At 36.8% G+C, this 17,500-nt stretch overlaps 1 protein-coding gene and 1 long non-coding RNA gene across 3 annotated transcripts in view; one reads left to right on the top strand and one right to left on the bottom strand.

Annotated features, from left to right (window-relative positions):
• The window catches only part of LOC127061737 (neurogenic protein mastermind-like), a 186,404-nt gene that overhangs the window by 29,701 nt on the left and 139,203 nt on the right, over window positions 1–17,500 (bottom strand). Inside the window, exons 4-5 of the mRNA XM_050989041.1 lie at window positions 8,332–8,497; window positions 1,437–1,634 (exon numbers count right to left, since the gene is read on the bottom strand). Of these exons, the coding sequence (XP_050844998.1) occupies window positions 1,437–1,634; window positions 8,332–8,497 (364 nt within the window). The remainder of the gene's footprint in view (window positions 1–1,436; window positions 1,635–8,331; window positions 8,498–17,500) is intronic.
• Window positions 1–17,500, top strand: part of LOC127061761 (uncharacterized) — a 120,100-nt gene that overhangs the window by 28,713 nt on the left and 73,887 nt on the right. The window contains exon 1 of one of the 2 annotated variants that reach the window (XR_007780949.1): window positions 7,514–7,603. The exons of the other annotated variant lie outside the window; for it this stretch is intronic. This is a non-coding gene — a long non-coding RNA (uncharacterized LOC127061761). Of the gene's footprint in view, window positions 1–7,513; window positions 7,604–17,500 lie in introns of those variants that run through there. 2 annotated transcript variants of the gene reach the window in all.

The raw sequence follows: 17,500 nt of genomic DNA, 5'->3' as shown, positions 1-17,500 counted from the left end.
AAGTCTGGTTCACGGTATATACCAGTTGAAAGTGTCCGCGAATCGACGGAACTTTATCGTCCGTTACATGCCAACCCCAACGTCGTAATATTATTTAAATCTTGATGGTTAGCAACCATTGTCACGTTGTTCTTATTATTATTACTTTTCTCATACCGTACCGATCTCGAATCTGAATATAAACGTATTGGATAATAATATATCTAATATCGTATAATATAATTTATCATCATCGAGAAACGAAATTTTGATCGAACGTATAAGTGATAGAATTTGTTCAATATATTTGGCAAATTTCATCGATCGTTTCTTTGTATTTTTAGATTTAAAAGATAAGATAAGAGACATCGATATTTTAATATTAGAAGGATTGGATCAGGTGAGAGATCCTTAGGGCGTTAATCTTTGGAAAGAGGTAAAATACGAGAGAAAGAGTTAAGAATGTTAAATTAGCGGTTAGGATGTTCGCCAACGCGTTAAACTCATTTGCGTATGTTTCCATTAGCAAGCCCAAAGGAAATCGATTTAGTTGATCTCTCGCTTGTAGGAAATTCGATCCGCATTACGCTCGATTAGATTATCAGTTATCCACTTGTAGGGATAGGGATTGTAACAACACGCTAAGGTACACGAGAGATGCCGGATGAGACAGGAGATAAGGTCTTAAGTAGCGACTGATTAAATCTCGGGACATATGCGAGTCGATCAATGGCCCTCTGCCTTTTCTTCCCTCTCTCTCTCTCTCTCTCTCTCTCTCTCTTTCTCTCTTTCTCTACTTCATTCCAAACGAAGAGAGAGAGAGAAGTAGAGTCGTTCAGTTTGTGCGGTGCTGATACGCTGTAATGCAGTCTCATGGGAGTTAGTTCCCCTGTTCTCTCTTGGTAGGACGGGCCCTTCCAAGTCTAAGGTTCTACTGCTACTACTACTACTACTACTACCATCATCGGCACTACTACTATTACTACTACAACTACTATTACTACTCGTGTTCCACTCTGAGAGCCGCTGACCCGAGCCACTACGCGACGTAAAAACACTCGAATTAATCGGCTCGTTCCCGAAGGAACCTGCGAAAGGTCAATAGGATCGGGGGTGTCGAATCGGTCTGCGTTGTACACTTATCTCGATGCACACTTGTTCGGAATAGAGTAGGGGAATGGGGATAAGGCTAGGGGTGGGGATGGAAGCAAAAGAAGCAGAAGGGTGTTGCTAGTAGTCTTGGCAAGTACAAAAGTGCTAGGACTAATCGCTCCCATCGGTGATTCGAGTGGAGCATATGTCGAGAGATCTCGATGATCAAATCCCTTTTTCTTCGGAAAGGGTCTCCGAGGACTATCTTTTGTTTCTAATCGGGGTTCAGGTGTTTTGTCAGGGATTTTTTTGAGATTTCGAGAAGAGATCGATCCGATCGAAAAGAAATGTATTTAAGTACTTACCGATTGATAGACGAGACAGAGGGTACGTTGTCCTGCGAACAAATCCCTTCTGCCAGCAACCTGTCTCGAATCTCCCAAGCAAACATCGTCGGATTGTCCCTCTTGTAATTCGCGATCGCATCGACAACCGGTGGCGTTGCTACTTTAGGTTTGGAACCACCTATCACGCCGGCTTTGAAGCTACCGGTTTCGTAATACCTGTTGTGACAAAACAAAAATGCCTTTAAAAAAATGTTACTCGTTTAATCGAGAAAATTCAACGATCTTTCTTCGCGCTCGTTAGTTCCAAGAATCTTCTTACCTATCTCGAAACGAAAATCTCGTCGTTCTTACGCTTCGTTCTTTTTCTTTCTTTCTTTTTTTTTTTATGAACGCGAACATCGGACGGTGGATTTAATGGCATGTAACATTTCAAAAAGTGAAAACTAACAAAAGTAACAAACAAAAAAGAAAACAAAGACAATCGTCCATTGACATTTCTACGTTTCTCGTCGGAGTGCGAGGAGAGAACAAAAATCGCGCGTCTCGTTTTTCTTTCTTCCATTTTCTCTCTCTCTCTCTCTCTCTTTTTTTTTTTTAAAGAGAAAACTCGTAAGAGCGAGAAGATTTTGCATTTTTTCCGGAGCGGCAGTCAGCCAACGTTGGAATAACGAATAGTCGTCCAGCGGTGCGTCAACGGCCGGCTGTTTTAAAACAAACGGCTTCTGCCCCCCTGCTGGCCTACCCCTGTTCCTCTATTTCTCTCTCTCTCTCTCTCTCTTTCTTTATCTCTCTTTATCTCTCTTTCTCTTCTATCTAGCTAGCAAGCTACATTTTCTCTTTCTCTTTCTCTTTCTCTCTCTCTTTCTCTCTCTGGCAGCCACCCGCGGCTACATGGACTCACCGCTGGCGATGGACGATCGCGATTGGACCGCCGTGAACGCGCCCTTTGTGCCTAATTAGTTAAATAATATCTTCGCTCGTGCTTAAATTCAATTACGGCAGAAAGCCCGCAATAATGGTTCGCTTGTGGGCCGCCTTGATGGATGTGGGTCCGTCGCCGGCGTCGGCGAACCTCGCTCACTCGGCTTCTCTCTCTCTCTCTCTCTCTCTCTCTCTCTCTCTGTCTCTTTCTATCTCTCTATCTCTCTATTTCTCTCTCTCTCTCTCTCTCTCTCTCGATATATATCGTCCATTTTCTAGCCGTTTATTTTGCGCGAACGCGTGTACATTACTCTCGAAAGAGACACTCATCTTCGGCGAGAGAGATTTTTCTTTCTTTATTTTCCCCCTTTTTTTTCTCTATTTTTTTTTCTTTATATATATATATGTATATATCAATTAGAGAACACGTATTTATTTTTAATGATATGGAAGATAGTAGAAGCTTCGAGACGATCTTATCGCGTTACTTCCGTGACATCGTTTGGTCTATATTCTTGTTTCCTTTGTTCGTGTTTTTTTGTTATAGTTAATTAATTTTTGACTGGTTTAAGTATCAGAGAAATTAAGATTTAATCAATCTCCCTAATGATATCTACGAAACGAAGAGGATTGATTTAAAAAATTTCAAACTGATTATGCAAACGATCAAAATTAATATGTTATCGCGATATAAAGTTTTCTATTAATACATCATATGTATTTTAATTAATTTCGTATTAATACATTAAATATAATGACAAATATATTTTATATCCTTCCATGACGTCTATTTAGTTCTAACAATTGTTTCTAATCGATGATAATTCTAATCTCTGATCGTTGTTCGAGTATGATATTAAAAAAAATAAAAAAGAGAGAGAGAGGAAACAGGGACTTTTTTTGTAGTATATTCATCGTAGATCTTTTTGTTTCTTTTTTTTTTCCGTGCGCCCTTTTCGCTCCGTTCGAACAACATTGAAGTGAAAACGTGCGATCGTTAATGCGTTCTTACGGTTATGGCAAAGCCTAATATGATTTCGGCGAACGAGCGCGGTCGGCACTTGACGCGGAACAAGCTAACGGCGAATGGAGCCGTCCCCTAGCGAGCTACAACGGCGTTGTTACTTTGGTGGGGAAACCCAGAAATTGATCTGCCACGCTAAAATTCGATTATCGACGCTTCTACTTGTCGTCTCTTGCTTCTCGCTTTATCTCGATGTCTCTTGAGAACTGAGAACTTCTTCGAAATCGTCCGACTGAAATAAAACGTTTCAACGTGAAATCAACTGAAATTTCGACGATACGATCCTCTCGAAAATAATGTTATTAAATACGAGCGAGCAAAAAAATTTTTTTGTAAAAAAAAAAAAAGAGAGAAATTTATACTAGAAAATTAGCTCCTAGAAAAGCTGGTTCGTCGTGCGCGATAAAAATGGAAGAGCAAGGGGATGAAAAAAATAAAAAAAAAAAAGAAAAAGAAGGAACAGAAAAGATAGAAAAGAAAAGAAAATAGAATAAAGAAGAAAAGAAGAAGAGAATTGAGAATAACGTCAGACTTTGAACCTGCTGTTATAAAAGCTTTCTGGCACCCTTAAATAGTGGAGGTCACGGATGGAACCCTTCGAAATTATTACGATTATATCTGGCGTAAAACCCCATTCCGAGCACACATGGCAATGCTCAACCGTTGACATTTCACTCTTTCCCTCTTTATCTCTCTTATTCGCTTTGTGACTCTCTCTCTTTCTCTTTTTGTTCTGCTCTCTCGGGCTCCCTCGCGTGAAATGGTCATTAGATCGTGCGATTTTTCAAATCGACCGAGTGCTCTCGCTTAATTTCGATTTAAATGCGTTCGAAACAGGTTCACGCACGATTCACTACACTTTCATTCTCCCGGGCGATATACCTAGACGTAGTTTTTTTCTCCACTAAATCATTGTCGTTGATCTTACGACAATTTCAATCGTAAATCATAATTACGATCAATGGTAATAAATATCGATATTTATTAGCATCTCTTTAAGAATTCTAATTTCTATTTTTTCTTCTTCTTCTTCTTTCTCTCTCTTTATCAGTGAATGACGAAAAAATTATGATTTCGTAATTTTTTTTTTCTAATCGCGAATAACGGAAACAGGAAAAAAAAGAAGAATGAAAAAATAAAGAGAAAAAAAAGAAAGAAAACGAAAAACCAACGTTTTAAAAATCCTTAAAAATTTATTGAAACGAACACTTCCCATATTTATTACTAATTATTAATTGAAATTATTATATACATATCTGTACATACGTACATGTATATAATTTTATATATATTATATTATTTATAATACACACACGCGCACACAATAATCTTACATGTAAAATAAAAAAATATTGCACCCTTTTAATTCCTTTACGTACAAAGAAAAGTCGATTTACTCTTTGTTTTACCAAGGAAGGAAGAAAGAAAGAAAGAAAGAAGAAAAATAAAAAGAAGAAGAAGAAGAAGAAGAAGAAGAGTAGATCTTCTTGTGTCTGGACCAAATAATTTTCGGTCTCTTTTTTGTTCCCTAAAAACCGGTAGATACGTATCCTCCTGTAAAGGTCTAGTGCACAAGCTTTTCAACACGAGCGACGCGTGGCTCTTTTTACGAGCTCTTCTCTCTCATGCCGATTTGAGAGTTCGGGTATTGAACAAGTACCGCCATGGTGCACGGAGACGGTGGCGACGGCGATGGCGACGGCATTGACGGTGACTGCGATTCCGCGAAGACGAGAGTAAGAGAGAAAGATAAAGAGAGAGATAGAGAGAGATAGAGAGAGAGAGAGAGAGAGAGAGAGAAAGAGAGAGAGAGAGAGAGGGAGAGAGAGAGAAAACGCCTTCTTACGAGGCGTATCACCGACGCGTGACTGCGTAAAACGGTGCGCTCTTGCGTTTTAACGCCGTTTCCTCGTCCCGAAAACCCTTTCGGCATGGCGCGAACGTTCTCCAGCCGTAAAATTGTACAACATGCATCCGTTTTTGTTATTTATCGTTTCTCGCTTCTCCTTGTCCTATTTCTGAGACACCCTCGACGAATATTGTTAAAGAAATTTTACTTCTTCTTCTTCTTCTTCACTTTTTTTCTCTTTTTCTTTCTTTCTTCTTTCTTCTTTTTTCGTCGAGAGGATCTCTTAGAATCTCATCGAATTTTCGCAAAACAAAACTTTTATTCATTGTATTCTCGTTTCTTCGTTATATTCATCTTTCTCTTTCTCTCTATGTCTTCGCGTCTTTCATAAAAAAAATTTTGTTCTTCATAAAAAAATGTTCAGTACAATCGCTAATGCAAAGAAAAGAGAAAGGAAACACCCGCGAAGTTCCTTTTTATTTAGTTTTTCTTTTTTCTTTCTTTTTTTTCTCGTCTTCTTCTTCTTCTTCTTCTTTTTTTTACTCTCCCTTTCTCTCTCTCTCTCTCTCTCTCTCTTTCTCTCTTTTACTTTTCCTTTTGTCATACTGCGTGGCGAAATAATTGATGACAAAAATCTTTCTCTCAGTGTTATGTCGCGTAAGTATACGAGGAAACTCGAAAACGAAAAGAAAAACGAATATAAAAATTGAAATGGAACAAAAGAAGAAAAAATGAAAAAGAGAAGAAAGAAAGAAGGAAGAAAAAAAGAGAAACGAAAAAGAGAAAAAAATGGGAAAAAGTTAACATGACGAAAGTATCGAGTATCGAGTTGCGAGAGTCGAACGATTCGATTCGAATATAACAAAAAGGCCAATCACCTGTGGTGTGCTTTTACGAGCAATCGATTAATTCGTCGACCGGGCTATTTCCGTTGATTTCTAAATAAATCATTTAGGAAATCGTAATTTCATCGACGAGATCCATACGACCGCATGGATAATCGTTTCACCGTCTTTCTCTCTCTCTCTCTCTATCTCTTTCTTTCTCTCTCTCTCACACACACACACACACACACACTTTTTAACTCTCTCTCTCTCTCTCTTTCTCTATCACTCTCTCACTCACTCACTCTTTCTTTCTTTTCTTCTTAGTCGCGATCGATTTCGAGCGCGTTAAAATTGCAATTCACGCTATCGAAGCTATCGATCCGATAGAAGAGAGAATTGCACTCATTCACTCACTCACTCACTCACTCACTCATTTATTCACTCACTCTCTCTCTCTCTCTTTCTCATTTTTTTTCGTATTGAAAGTAAGTACTTATCGATGGTACATATATACAACATGCAATAGTCGTTCTATTCATTGCCGCCCTTTCTAGTATCGTTCGTATTCGATAAATGGATATTGGATAACAGTCGATTAAGTTTATAACTGTTAACTTTTACAGGTTTGAGTGTTAGACCGTCTTTTCTATCCGATCTATACACAAAACACATACTTGTATACATAGATATACACCTACACACGTGTTCATACATACATACATACATACATACATACATATATATATATAAAGATACATTTATAAATATATATAACTTATGGATATGTAGAAAAAAGTTTCTTGTATTCTCGCGCGGATTCGCGATTGAATTTCAGTAATAAATCTCAAAGTATAAATTCTATGACGCGACATCGAATACATTCGTTACATCCACTGCCAGGTTACTTTTCTTTTTTTTTTTACCATTTTTTCCCCTATTTTTTCTATTTTCTTTTTAATTTGTTTTCTTTATTTTTTTTCTCTCCTTCTTTTTTCTTTTTTTTTAAACAATTCTCTCTCCCTTTCTCCCTTCCTCTCTCTCTCTCTCTCTCTTTACTTTATTATTTATTTAATAAAACCATATAGGTACACTTATATATATATATATATTTCTTATTCTCAAAGAAATTTAGTTCTCTTTCCTGTATATCAAAATAGAGAGAAAAGAATCAAATAGAGACAGAAAAAAGAGCAAGATGGGGAAAAAATGTGAAGGGTAAAACATTCACTCTCTCTTTCTCTTTTTCTCTCTCTCTATCTCTATCTCTCTTTTACATACACACTCCAATAGTAAATAATACAGTCCGTCTATTATATCGAATTCGTGAAAGAACTCGAATACATGACAATGATATTCGTAGGACGAAAACGACGACGGCGGAAGAATGACATTCTCGGGCCATCAAAACGGCACGAGGCCACCCGTTATAACTGAGCAGGGGTAGAGGGTGGAAAAAACATGGAAACCGCATATCGTCGGCCCCGTTGGCACCCCCACGTTCGCCACCAAAAGAGAGAAAGAGAGAGAAAAAGAGAGAGAAGGGTGTTTCCTTCCGGTCCTGCCAGTACGTCCCTTGTCTTATTTCTTACTCAAGCTTCTAACTGTGCTTTTAATTAAATCACTCTGATCCAAGAATACCAAATATCTCTCTCTCTGTCTGTCTTTCTGTTTATATCTATCTATCTATCTTGTTCTTTTTTTTCATTCTTGTTTCATCAAGACGATCGATGAATCGATTACGAGATCGTGAAACCTTACGATTTATTTTAATTCTGTCGACCTTGAAAATTTATATATATATATGTGTGTGTGTGTAGGTGTGTATGTATGTATGTAGTAAATAAGTAGTTATCTATTTATATTTTAAACACGATTTGTTTGTTTTATTGGATAAGAAATAATTATTGCAAGAGACGAATTTACGATTCGATTGAAGAATTGATTTACAACTCGTTCCGTGTTTCGTCAGAAAATATTTTGGTCTGATTTTCGAGGAAGTTATTGAAAAAGATAAGATTGAAAAGTATTCTATATATTAATTTTCAATATAGTTTATATCTAAATAAATATTATACGTATATATATATATATTAATATTACATGTAATAATAAATAAATAAAATAAAATTAAAAAAATATTCTTTTATATACGTTACACTGAATTTGTCAGTATATTTTATATTTGATTAAATTAAATCTGGAATAATAATTTGTCCTTATAATAAATGGGAAGATCTTAAAGATCAGATCGATGATGATACAATATAAAAAAGAAAAACGAGTGGTACTCACCTTGACAATATCTTGGATACACAGCCGTGAGATACCCTGAGTTGTCTCGAAATGTCGCACGGTCGGACACCACTATGCGCTAGTTCGACGATCCTTTGCCTTACTACATCCGGTAAGGGCCTCCCATTCACGAAGACACCACCAAGCTGGTTAACTCCACCGTGGCCTGGAAAAATGGAAATCGATGGAGCATTAGCCGACTCGTAGAAAGAATCCTACCTACTCGAGCTTTAAGAATGGACTTTCGAATGGTCTAACGATAAGTAAGAAAGAAAGAAAGAAAGAAAGAAAGAAAGAAAGAACGAAAGAAAGAGGCAGTCAAAGAGAAAGAGAGAGAGAGAGAGAGAGAGAGAGAGAGAGAGAGAGAGAGAGAGAGAGAGAGAGAGAGAGAGAGAGAGATCGTTCGGGGTCAACTTTCCGTGCACTCTCGCGAGACTTTCGAGCTTTCGATTTAAAGCTTGCGACATTTTCCGAACTTCCTACAAGGATGTAGTATTGGTCTTTGATCCCGTGGGAAAAAGTTTGAGCAGTGGTCTTTTCCTCCTTCCCCCCCCCCCCACTTCCCATCAAATTGTTATGGTTAGTGTTGTAATGCATTTTTTTATATTGTTAATACGGTACACACGTATATATATATTAATATATATATGTAATATTAATGATATTATAAATACATATATATATGCATGTATTTTTTATATATAAATGTATAAAATATTTTTTATACTTTTTTATATATAACGGTTTAAAATATTTTGTAGATAAAAATATATAAATATTTATACACACACACACACACACACACCTCTTTTTGCATTAATCGTACAAATATTTTTAAAATGGTTAATGGATAGATAGATTTATACATACGTACATGTATATTCATGTGTTTTTTTTCTCTTTCTCTCTTTTTTTTTTTTTTTACAATTTTTGAAATATCTCCATGAATCGAATAGAATGATAGAAGCGAAGGGGGCAAGGCAAGCAAAGGGAGAGGCATCTCGTGTAAGATCGGTCGGTCGAACTAAACGTACGGTTTAGTAATTATTTTTTAGATAAATTTTTTACTCCATGTTTTCTAAGTAATAACCGTGTTATCGTTAACTCGACGTAGCAATGTCGTTGTTGAGAAAGCAGGTGAAAGTTGTATCGCTTTTGCTAGAAGAGGAATGGAAGTTATTGAACGTGACCGATCTCCCCCTTTTTCGGAAAATTGCGCTTTTCTCTTCAACGTGCCCGGTAAGAAAAAGAAAGCTAAGGGGGAGTAAAGAGAAGAAAGGGGAGGAAAGAGAAAGGGACGTTTTTATATATCGCCAAGAGAGAACACAAATTTTTCAGGGTATTTCATTCTCTTGTTGTTAGTATCGTTAGGGATATTGTAATTCGGTGAGATCTTCGAAAGATATCTTTTATATTATAATTTGTCATTTTTCTTTTTCTTTTTTTTTTTCTTTTTCTGTCTTTTTACGATATTTGTGGGTAGACACGAGTACGTAGGCGGTTCCTGTGATATATTTTAGATTTATATTACGATATTTGGCACGAGAAACGCAAACCGAGGAAAGTTTTTGACGGAGTTAGTCGAATCGCTTCTCTCTTTCGCAATTTCTTCTATTTCGATTTTATTCGAGAGAATCGAAATAGAATGCGATCCGATTTGGTCTATCCACAATTCTTATATCTCAGAGAATATTTTATAAATTCTCTACGTTTCAATATAGATGTATGTAAAATTATAAAATATTTCTTTTTTTTTTTTTTTGAACACGTAAGTCGTTCAACGTTCGATTTCGTCCATATGCAAACTCCCCTTCCAAGTTACTACCAAGTTGCAATAGTGTTTCTTCATTTTTTTCTTTTTTTTTGTCTTTTTATTATTCGATAATACAAATCTTTTTTATAATAATTGAAATTTTTTTTCTATATAAACACGTATAATCTGTTACATATTTGTTCGAGTAATTCACATAAGTCCTACTTAAAAAGTAAATTTTGAAGAAATACGTAGATACATTATTACGCTAAATATTTTTATTATTTTATACGCGTACGTACGAGATAACGAAGACTTAATTCGCGTACTACCATAACGCGATAACTCCGAGTCTAATAACGTAAATGGAGGGTTCTGTCTAGTGACATATGCCCTCGTGTTCGCGCCAGTGCGTCGATGATTCGATGATCATCTCGTAACGTCGAGTGTTTCTGGTGACTTCATCGAACTCAGTCCGTCCCTTACATCACATCGCATTAAATTACATTATCTCTTTATTCACGTCTGGTAGTTTTACAATTTTTCTTTTCTTTTCTTTTCTTTTTTTTTTTGCTTTTTTTACGAACACGAGGGATGAAATTAGACTAAAATTAGACTATTCATTTCTCTGAATTTTCCTCTTTTGCATTTTCTTTTTTTTCTTTCTTTCTTTTTTTTCCCCAAAGCGATCACTTTTAATTTCGACTGTTACCGATCCGATCCGATCGCGTACGTTGCGGTTATTGTGGTCGCACACACTCTTACGTCTTTACACATGCACACGAGCCCAGCTCCTCCGACGAAATCTATCGTTGCAATTACCCACGGATAATTGCGTTTGGTAGATTACATTTCGATTTGATTTATCGCGGCTTTCACACAAAACGATCTCCCTCTACGATATTCCGCGTAGACATTTAATTTTTTTTCTTTCTTTTTTTTTTATTATTATTATTATTTTCGGTTTTCTTCCTTTTTCTTTTTCTCCCTTTTTCTTTTTTAATTACATGTTTTCTACCATCACTTCATTATTTCTTTACGAACAAAAGAGAGTACTTCTCGTTGATATTTTTTTTTGAAATTCATATCTCTACTCATCGTTTTATCATCATCATCATCATCATCATCATCATCATCATCATCGTCGTCATGATTATTATTTCTGATTTGTTCTGATTTCTTCAATTTTTTCTTTACTTTTTTTCCCCTTTCCTTTTCATTTCCTTTCACGAACATTCATCGAACGTGATGAAAAACAGACGAAGTAAGTACTACGTATCTCGCATAGACAGAGAAGACAATGAGTAGACACCCCCGATATCATTACTAGAAACGATACGCGCTTTCCGGTCGCAAATCAATTCGCTTTCGCGTTTATGGTCGCATCCCCGTGGCGTTGGCCGGTAGTCAGGGGGACATCGTTGGAATCATGGTGGCATTTCCACGGCAAAAGCACCATGACTGCCCTACGCGCGACGCACACACGCCGTCACGCCTGCTGACCACAACTATACGAGGGTTCTATCTGCCTCCGGCCTGTGGACCACCCCCGCGGATTAACCATCTCTCTCTCTCTCTCTATCTCTATCTCTCTCATGCACATGAGAGTAGAGTAGTATCAAACCGATTTGTGGACTACGGAGAGTAGTCCACTCGGTTCGTAGTATTACCGAAACTTATTACACGAATAAATCGAAGCGCTCGATTTTCCACGAACAACGGCCACGGATTAATGCGATTAGGTTTATTTACTAGTAGATATGAGAAGGTGAAAGATAGGAAGGGGGATTAAGTGGTAAAGGGATAAGATGAATAAATAAATAAATAAATGAAATAAAAAAAAAAAAAAAGAAACGAAAGAAACAAACGTATTTAATTTATCCACACTTTCTCTAAGTGATCGAAGAATACACACACACACATATATATGTATATATATATATATATATATATATGTAGACCGAATAAAACGCGTTACTCGCTTTTCATCGATTTTCTATTTATAATCATTCCTCAAAGAGAAAAACTAGAAGAATATTGACAGATCATGACTATCCCTATTATTATTAAACGACGACGACGACGACGACGAAGAAGAAGATGGCGATGACAAGTCATCGTAGAAAGTTAGCGAGAGTGTAAGAAGATGTGATAGCCCCTCCCTCTCTCCCTTCCTCTTCTATCTCAACCTCCCCTTTCTTCCTCTCTTCCCTTCCCCCTCTCCTCATCCCTCTCAACGATTTCATTTCTCTATCGCGGCGCGGCTATGCCAATTATAAAGCGTCTCGTTTTAATCGAACGAATCGAACGCAACGGTATGAGAGCGGGATTTCATCCATTACGATTTGCACGATCGTATATTGGGAATACATCCGTCGGTTTAAATACGCGAATAAAATCGAGTGTGCGGTGAAACGTATCCGGCAAAATACAGATCGTTCGTTCGTTCGTTCGTTCGTTCGTTCGTTCGTTCGTTCGTTCGTTCGTTCGTTCGTAGGTTCGTTCGTTCGTTCATTCGAAAATAACGAAGGTGAATCTCGCCATCGAGGATTTTTCTCCTCCTACCAATACCTCTACTCTTCCATCCCTCCCACCTATCGATCGTGCCATACTTTTTTTTTCTTTCTTTCTTTCTTTCTTTTTCTTTCTCTCTCTCTTTCTCTCTCTCTCTTTCTCTCTCTCTATCGACGATAAATTCGATACGAGCGTTCGTTCATTTATTTATGTATCGATACATATGTATAATGATCGAAATCTCCCTTTCTCTCTCTATGTGTATATGTATGTGTGCGTTTGTGTATATTTATCTTTCTTTATTTCGCATTTGGTGATTTTTCTCGATCGGAATCCCTTCTAATCGATCACGATTCGTGACGCCGATATAAGAAACATCCACGATAGAAATAAGGTGACCTGGCTGTTCGCCGAGCTGCTGCGGACTACTTCTCGATCTCCTGTCTTTCTTGTCTCCATTATATTTCCGTTAGGAAAACGCGTGTCCGAGAATAGAAAGATCATCGTTTCTTCCTTCGATGATCATCGATCGAGTTTTATACGAATGATCGTTTTCTTTCTTTTTCTTTTTTTTTTTTCTTGACTTACAGACTTTTTCTTTTCTTTTCTTTTTGTATTGTTTTGTATTTTTTTTTATTTTTACTTTTTATTTTGAAACTTCGTTACGCAGATTTTCAACGATAATGTTCCGTATAATTTCAATAATCAGGATAATATTAAATGTTTTGTTATATCGCCGATAACTTGCAATATATTTTTTTTTTTATAAAAATCAACGTTGTTTAAATATTAATTCAAAAATATGTCGCTGGTTTTCAATCGTATCGATTTAAATACTTCGATAATTTGTCTGAAGTTAATTTGAGATTACGTTTAGAAATGTATCGATATTTAAATTCTTTATAAAAGTCAACATTGATTGTTTCATTAAAAGAGCAAGCTGACGGATTTTCGATCGTATCGATTTGAATACTTCGATCGAATTTTTACGAAGTGTAGAGATATATCGATATTTAAATTTCTTTTATAAAAATCAATATAGACTATGAAAATAATAATTAAAAAAGACATTGACGGATTTTCAATCGAATTGATTTAAATACTTCTGATAATCTCATCTCTAACGACAACTGAAACAACATTAAATTGAAACAATATTGAGAATATCGATATATAAATTATCAATGAGACTAACTCTAAATTATTTAATTTAAGAATTAATTAATGAGTGAGATCGCTTCGACGACGAGAACGTTCGATCTAATCGATCGTAGATCGTACTATGTCGAGGATCAAGTTGAAACTTGAAGAGAGAAAAGCAACATCTTCGGACTCATCGACGAGGTCTTTCTATCGGATCCGTCGGCGAGATGTAGTCAGTCTTGGAAATTTGATCTGGGAAGCCCGAACTCGAGTCAAAGTTATCGAGAATCGCGCGTTAGACGCGCGTGGAAGCTCGATATAGATCGTCGAGCGTAGTCACTCGATATTTCTCGTATCGGCATCTCGCGCCCTGCTTTGTTCTTGTATTGCATTACATACTCTCCGGCTCGTTATATATTACCGTCGGCGCACCCACATATAATAAAAAAAAGGGAGAGAGAGAGGGGGGGAAAAATATGAAGGAAAAAAACAGACGTTTCGTAGAACTTCGCGATCTACTTCGTAGTATCATATCCGCCATCTTTCTTTTTACTTATATATATATATTTTTTAAAACATTTTTTTTCTTCAATCCTTTTTTACTTTCCATGCTCGAAACTTCGTACACGTTTATTTTTATATTCTCATCGTGATCACTATTGAGATACTAGATTATATCCCACGATTGAAATATGTATTTAATGTTCCCAATTGTTAAGTTAGAAATGATTTTAAGATCGATCGTATGTGATTTAAAAGTAAAACATCGTAATAATCTTCGTTGTATTTCACACGATCAGTTCGGTCACGACGGTCATCGGTCCATCGTGCACGATTCTTAATGTGACGTAAATTATGAAGATCGAACGGAGATAGACATGAGTAACGTGGGAATCGAGATTTTTTCGCAAACACGTTTTATTTCTGTGTCGTGAAAAAATCGGTAATGATGAATTCTGTTCATCGTTCGATCTCTTCGTTCGATGCTTAAGACGTTAAAAAAGAAAGGAAAAAAGAAAACAAAAAGAAATCCCGACGTGTTTTTCTTTTTTTAAATATTTCGATGCTCGTTAATACGTCGATGAAATTCAGAGTTTCACGATGAGAAAAAAAAAAGAGAGAAGAAATATGATTCTTATTTATAAGAAAGTCGCACAATTGTGGGTAAGGTAATTTGCGAGGAGCGACGTATTCATTTATACAAACTAATTAAGTTTATTTCTCGTTCGACGTTGATATTTTTCTCGTTATCGTATAAAGGATTAATCAACTTTGGGCCTAAAAGTCTCGAAACGATTTTAACGACGAGCCAGTTAATACTCGATCCAAAGTACCGAACGAGAACCTCGTTCTCCTTCGTATTTCATAATTATTATCATTTCATTAGCGTTCAACGAATCCGCACACGAAGAAGCTTTTATTTTACGATACATTTTCGTTGCGACACGATTTCAAAAGGACGTCTTTCTTAATTAATACACTTTAACGTTGATTACTAATTAGGCATCAGTGTGCAAATATTATTCTTTTCTTTTTTTTCTTTTCCTTCTCTTTTCTTTCGAGCAAACACTCGAAGCGCAGGCCGTTCCTTATCAATGATTAATTTTCTTCGAATTTGCGATAAGCTCGATTATTTGTTAATTAATTAATTAATTAATTTATTTATTCTTGTTTCATTAACTTGTTCCTTTCTCTCTTTTTCTCCTCTTTTCTTTTTCTTCTTTTCTTTTCTCTTCGTTTCAAATCCCACGTCACAATTTCTCCTTTATGCTAGGAAAGAAAATATTTTTTAGGATAACTTTTCGTTTCTATCGAAAGCGAAAGATACGAGAACCGTTCGTCGGACGGAAGATAAAGGGAAAAAGGAAAAAGAAAAAGAGGAAAGAAAAGAATCGAACTCATTTTTGAAATGACTTGTACGCAGATCGGAGAACGCATCGTCTGTGGTCAGAGAGTTTTTTTTACGAGTTTCGAACGTGATTCGAGATCTCGAATTCACGCGAAGGCCGCACGATTGATATCTCTTTCTCTCTCATTCTTTCTCTCTTCCTCTCTTTCTCTATCCGTCCGTTTTCTTACAAAAGTTCGTAACGATCGTTCCATCGTCCCACGAATTTTTCCGCCTTCTTGATCGCTCTACTTCGTTTCGTCGGGTTATAATCGATTCGACCGATTGAAATCGATTCTCTTCTCTTATATCCTTTCTCTTTGTTCTTCGTATCGATCTATCGAAAAAAAAGAAAAAGAAAAAGAAAGATCGTAAGGATTCGTGCGATTTTACGGAATCGAAGTTGAACGAGCATCGATATTTAAACGACTGTATCAATTTTCTTATTCGAGCAAAACTTTGACTTAAGTTTTTACTTCGTACACGATTTATGTAACATTCGACCGATATTACGAACGATAATTGCGAACGTTGATTCGAGCGTTAATTTGATAATAAAACGCACGAATAAGGGAGATGAATCTCAGGGAGATGAAAAGGGTTAAGTGAGTAGTGCGATGAGAGATAGAAGGATGGTTAAAGAAAAATGAAAGGGATGAAGACGAAACGAAATATTAGGAATCTTTTCCTGGATGGTTAGAGATCTCTCGGATCTACGGATCGTAGAATTCTCACGGATGGCTTACAGGTATAATATTCCATCATGTTCTGGTTGTAACGATAGGCGGCGGTGCTGAGGTCCATCGCAGCACTACTGAGAGCCGACGGCCGTCGGCTATGTGGGAATCCAGGTGGCTCCTCTTTCTCTATCTTTCTTCTTTACGTTCACCGCGAGGGTGTAGAAGAAGGAAGAGGAACGTATATATATGATATATATACATAGGGAACATCCGAAAAGGGAAGAAGAAGAGAGACGTCCTATTGACTTTCGATAAAGACCTCTTTACACGCTTCTCCAAAGCGACTTTCGTCTCTTTTTAACGAGTTCTTTCTCTCTTTTTTCTCTTTCGTTCTATGGCGATGTTCTACAATGGCTATCATCAAGAACGGCTTTGTGCGGCCAAACGACGGGTGGCTTTGGCCGGCACCCGGCCGACCGTCGCTTCATCTTCTCCAACTTCTTCTTCTTCTTCTTCTTCTTTTTCTTGTTGTTGTTGTTGTTGTTGTTGTTCTTCTTCTTCTTCTTCTATCTCTTTCTGTTCTTCTTCTTCTTCTTTTCTTTCTTTCTTTCTTTCTTTCTTTTTCCTCGCACTTTCCGAAAAAAGTAATCGACTCTCCTCGTCGCGCGATCACAACACTTTGAATTGCACACCACTCAACTCTCACTCGCGTCCACTGTCCGCGAATAATCCAACATCTCGTCCAACGTAGAAATATAAATTCTTCGTTGGAACATATTTCGTTAATCCTTATATATCCTTTTTAATAATCTCTAATCTATCGTCGAGTTCACTGCATCCATATTGTTCATTGTCAACGTATCGTACGACGACATTACTCGTTCCTGATGATATTGATTCAATCGATCGCACACTTTAATTTTCACGTAACGAAACGAAAATCGAAGAATATAAAGAACAAGAAGAATAAGAACAAGAGAAACAAGAAGACAGACGAAGAACAAGAACAAGAAGGAGAATAAGAACAAGAACAAGAAGAAGCAAAAAGAAGAAGAAAAAATCGTTTTGAGTATCGCGAAAAGAATACACTCGATTAAATGTATTGTTGACGCGTTAGGACGAGTTACGAAAAAGCGATACACGAAGATATGATAGTCCGATAATGTAGACACGGTTTGACCGCACGAGAGA

The sequence above is a fragment of the Vespula vulgaris genome, chromosome 1 (genome assembly GCF_905475345.1).
Source record: "Vespula vulgaris chromosome 1, iyVesVulg1.1, whole genome shotgun sequence".
Classification (NCBI taxonomy): Eukaryota; Metazoa; Arthropoda; class Insecta; order Hymenoptera; family Vespidae; genus Vespula; species Vespula vulgaris.
The sequence above is the reverse complement of the archived record's forward strand: the minus strand, read 5'-3'. Positions and strand labels throughout refer to the sequence as shown.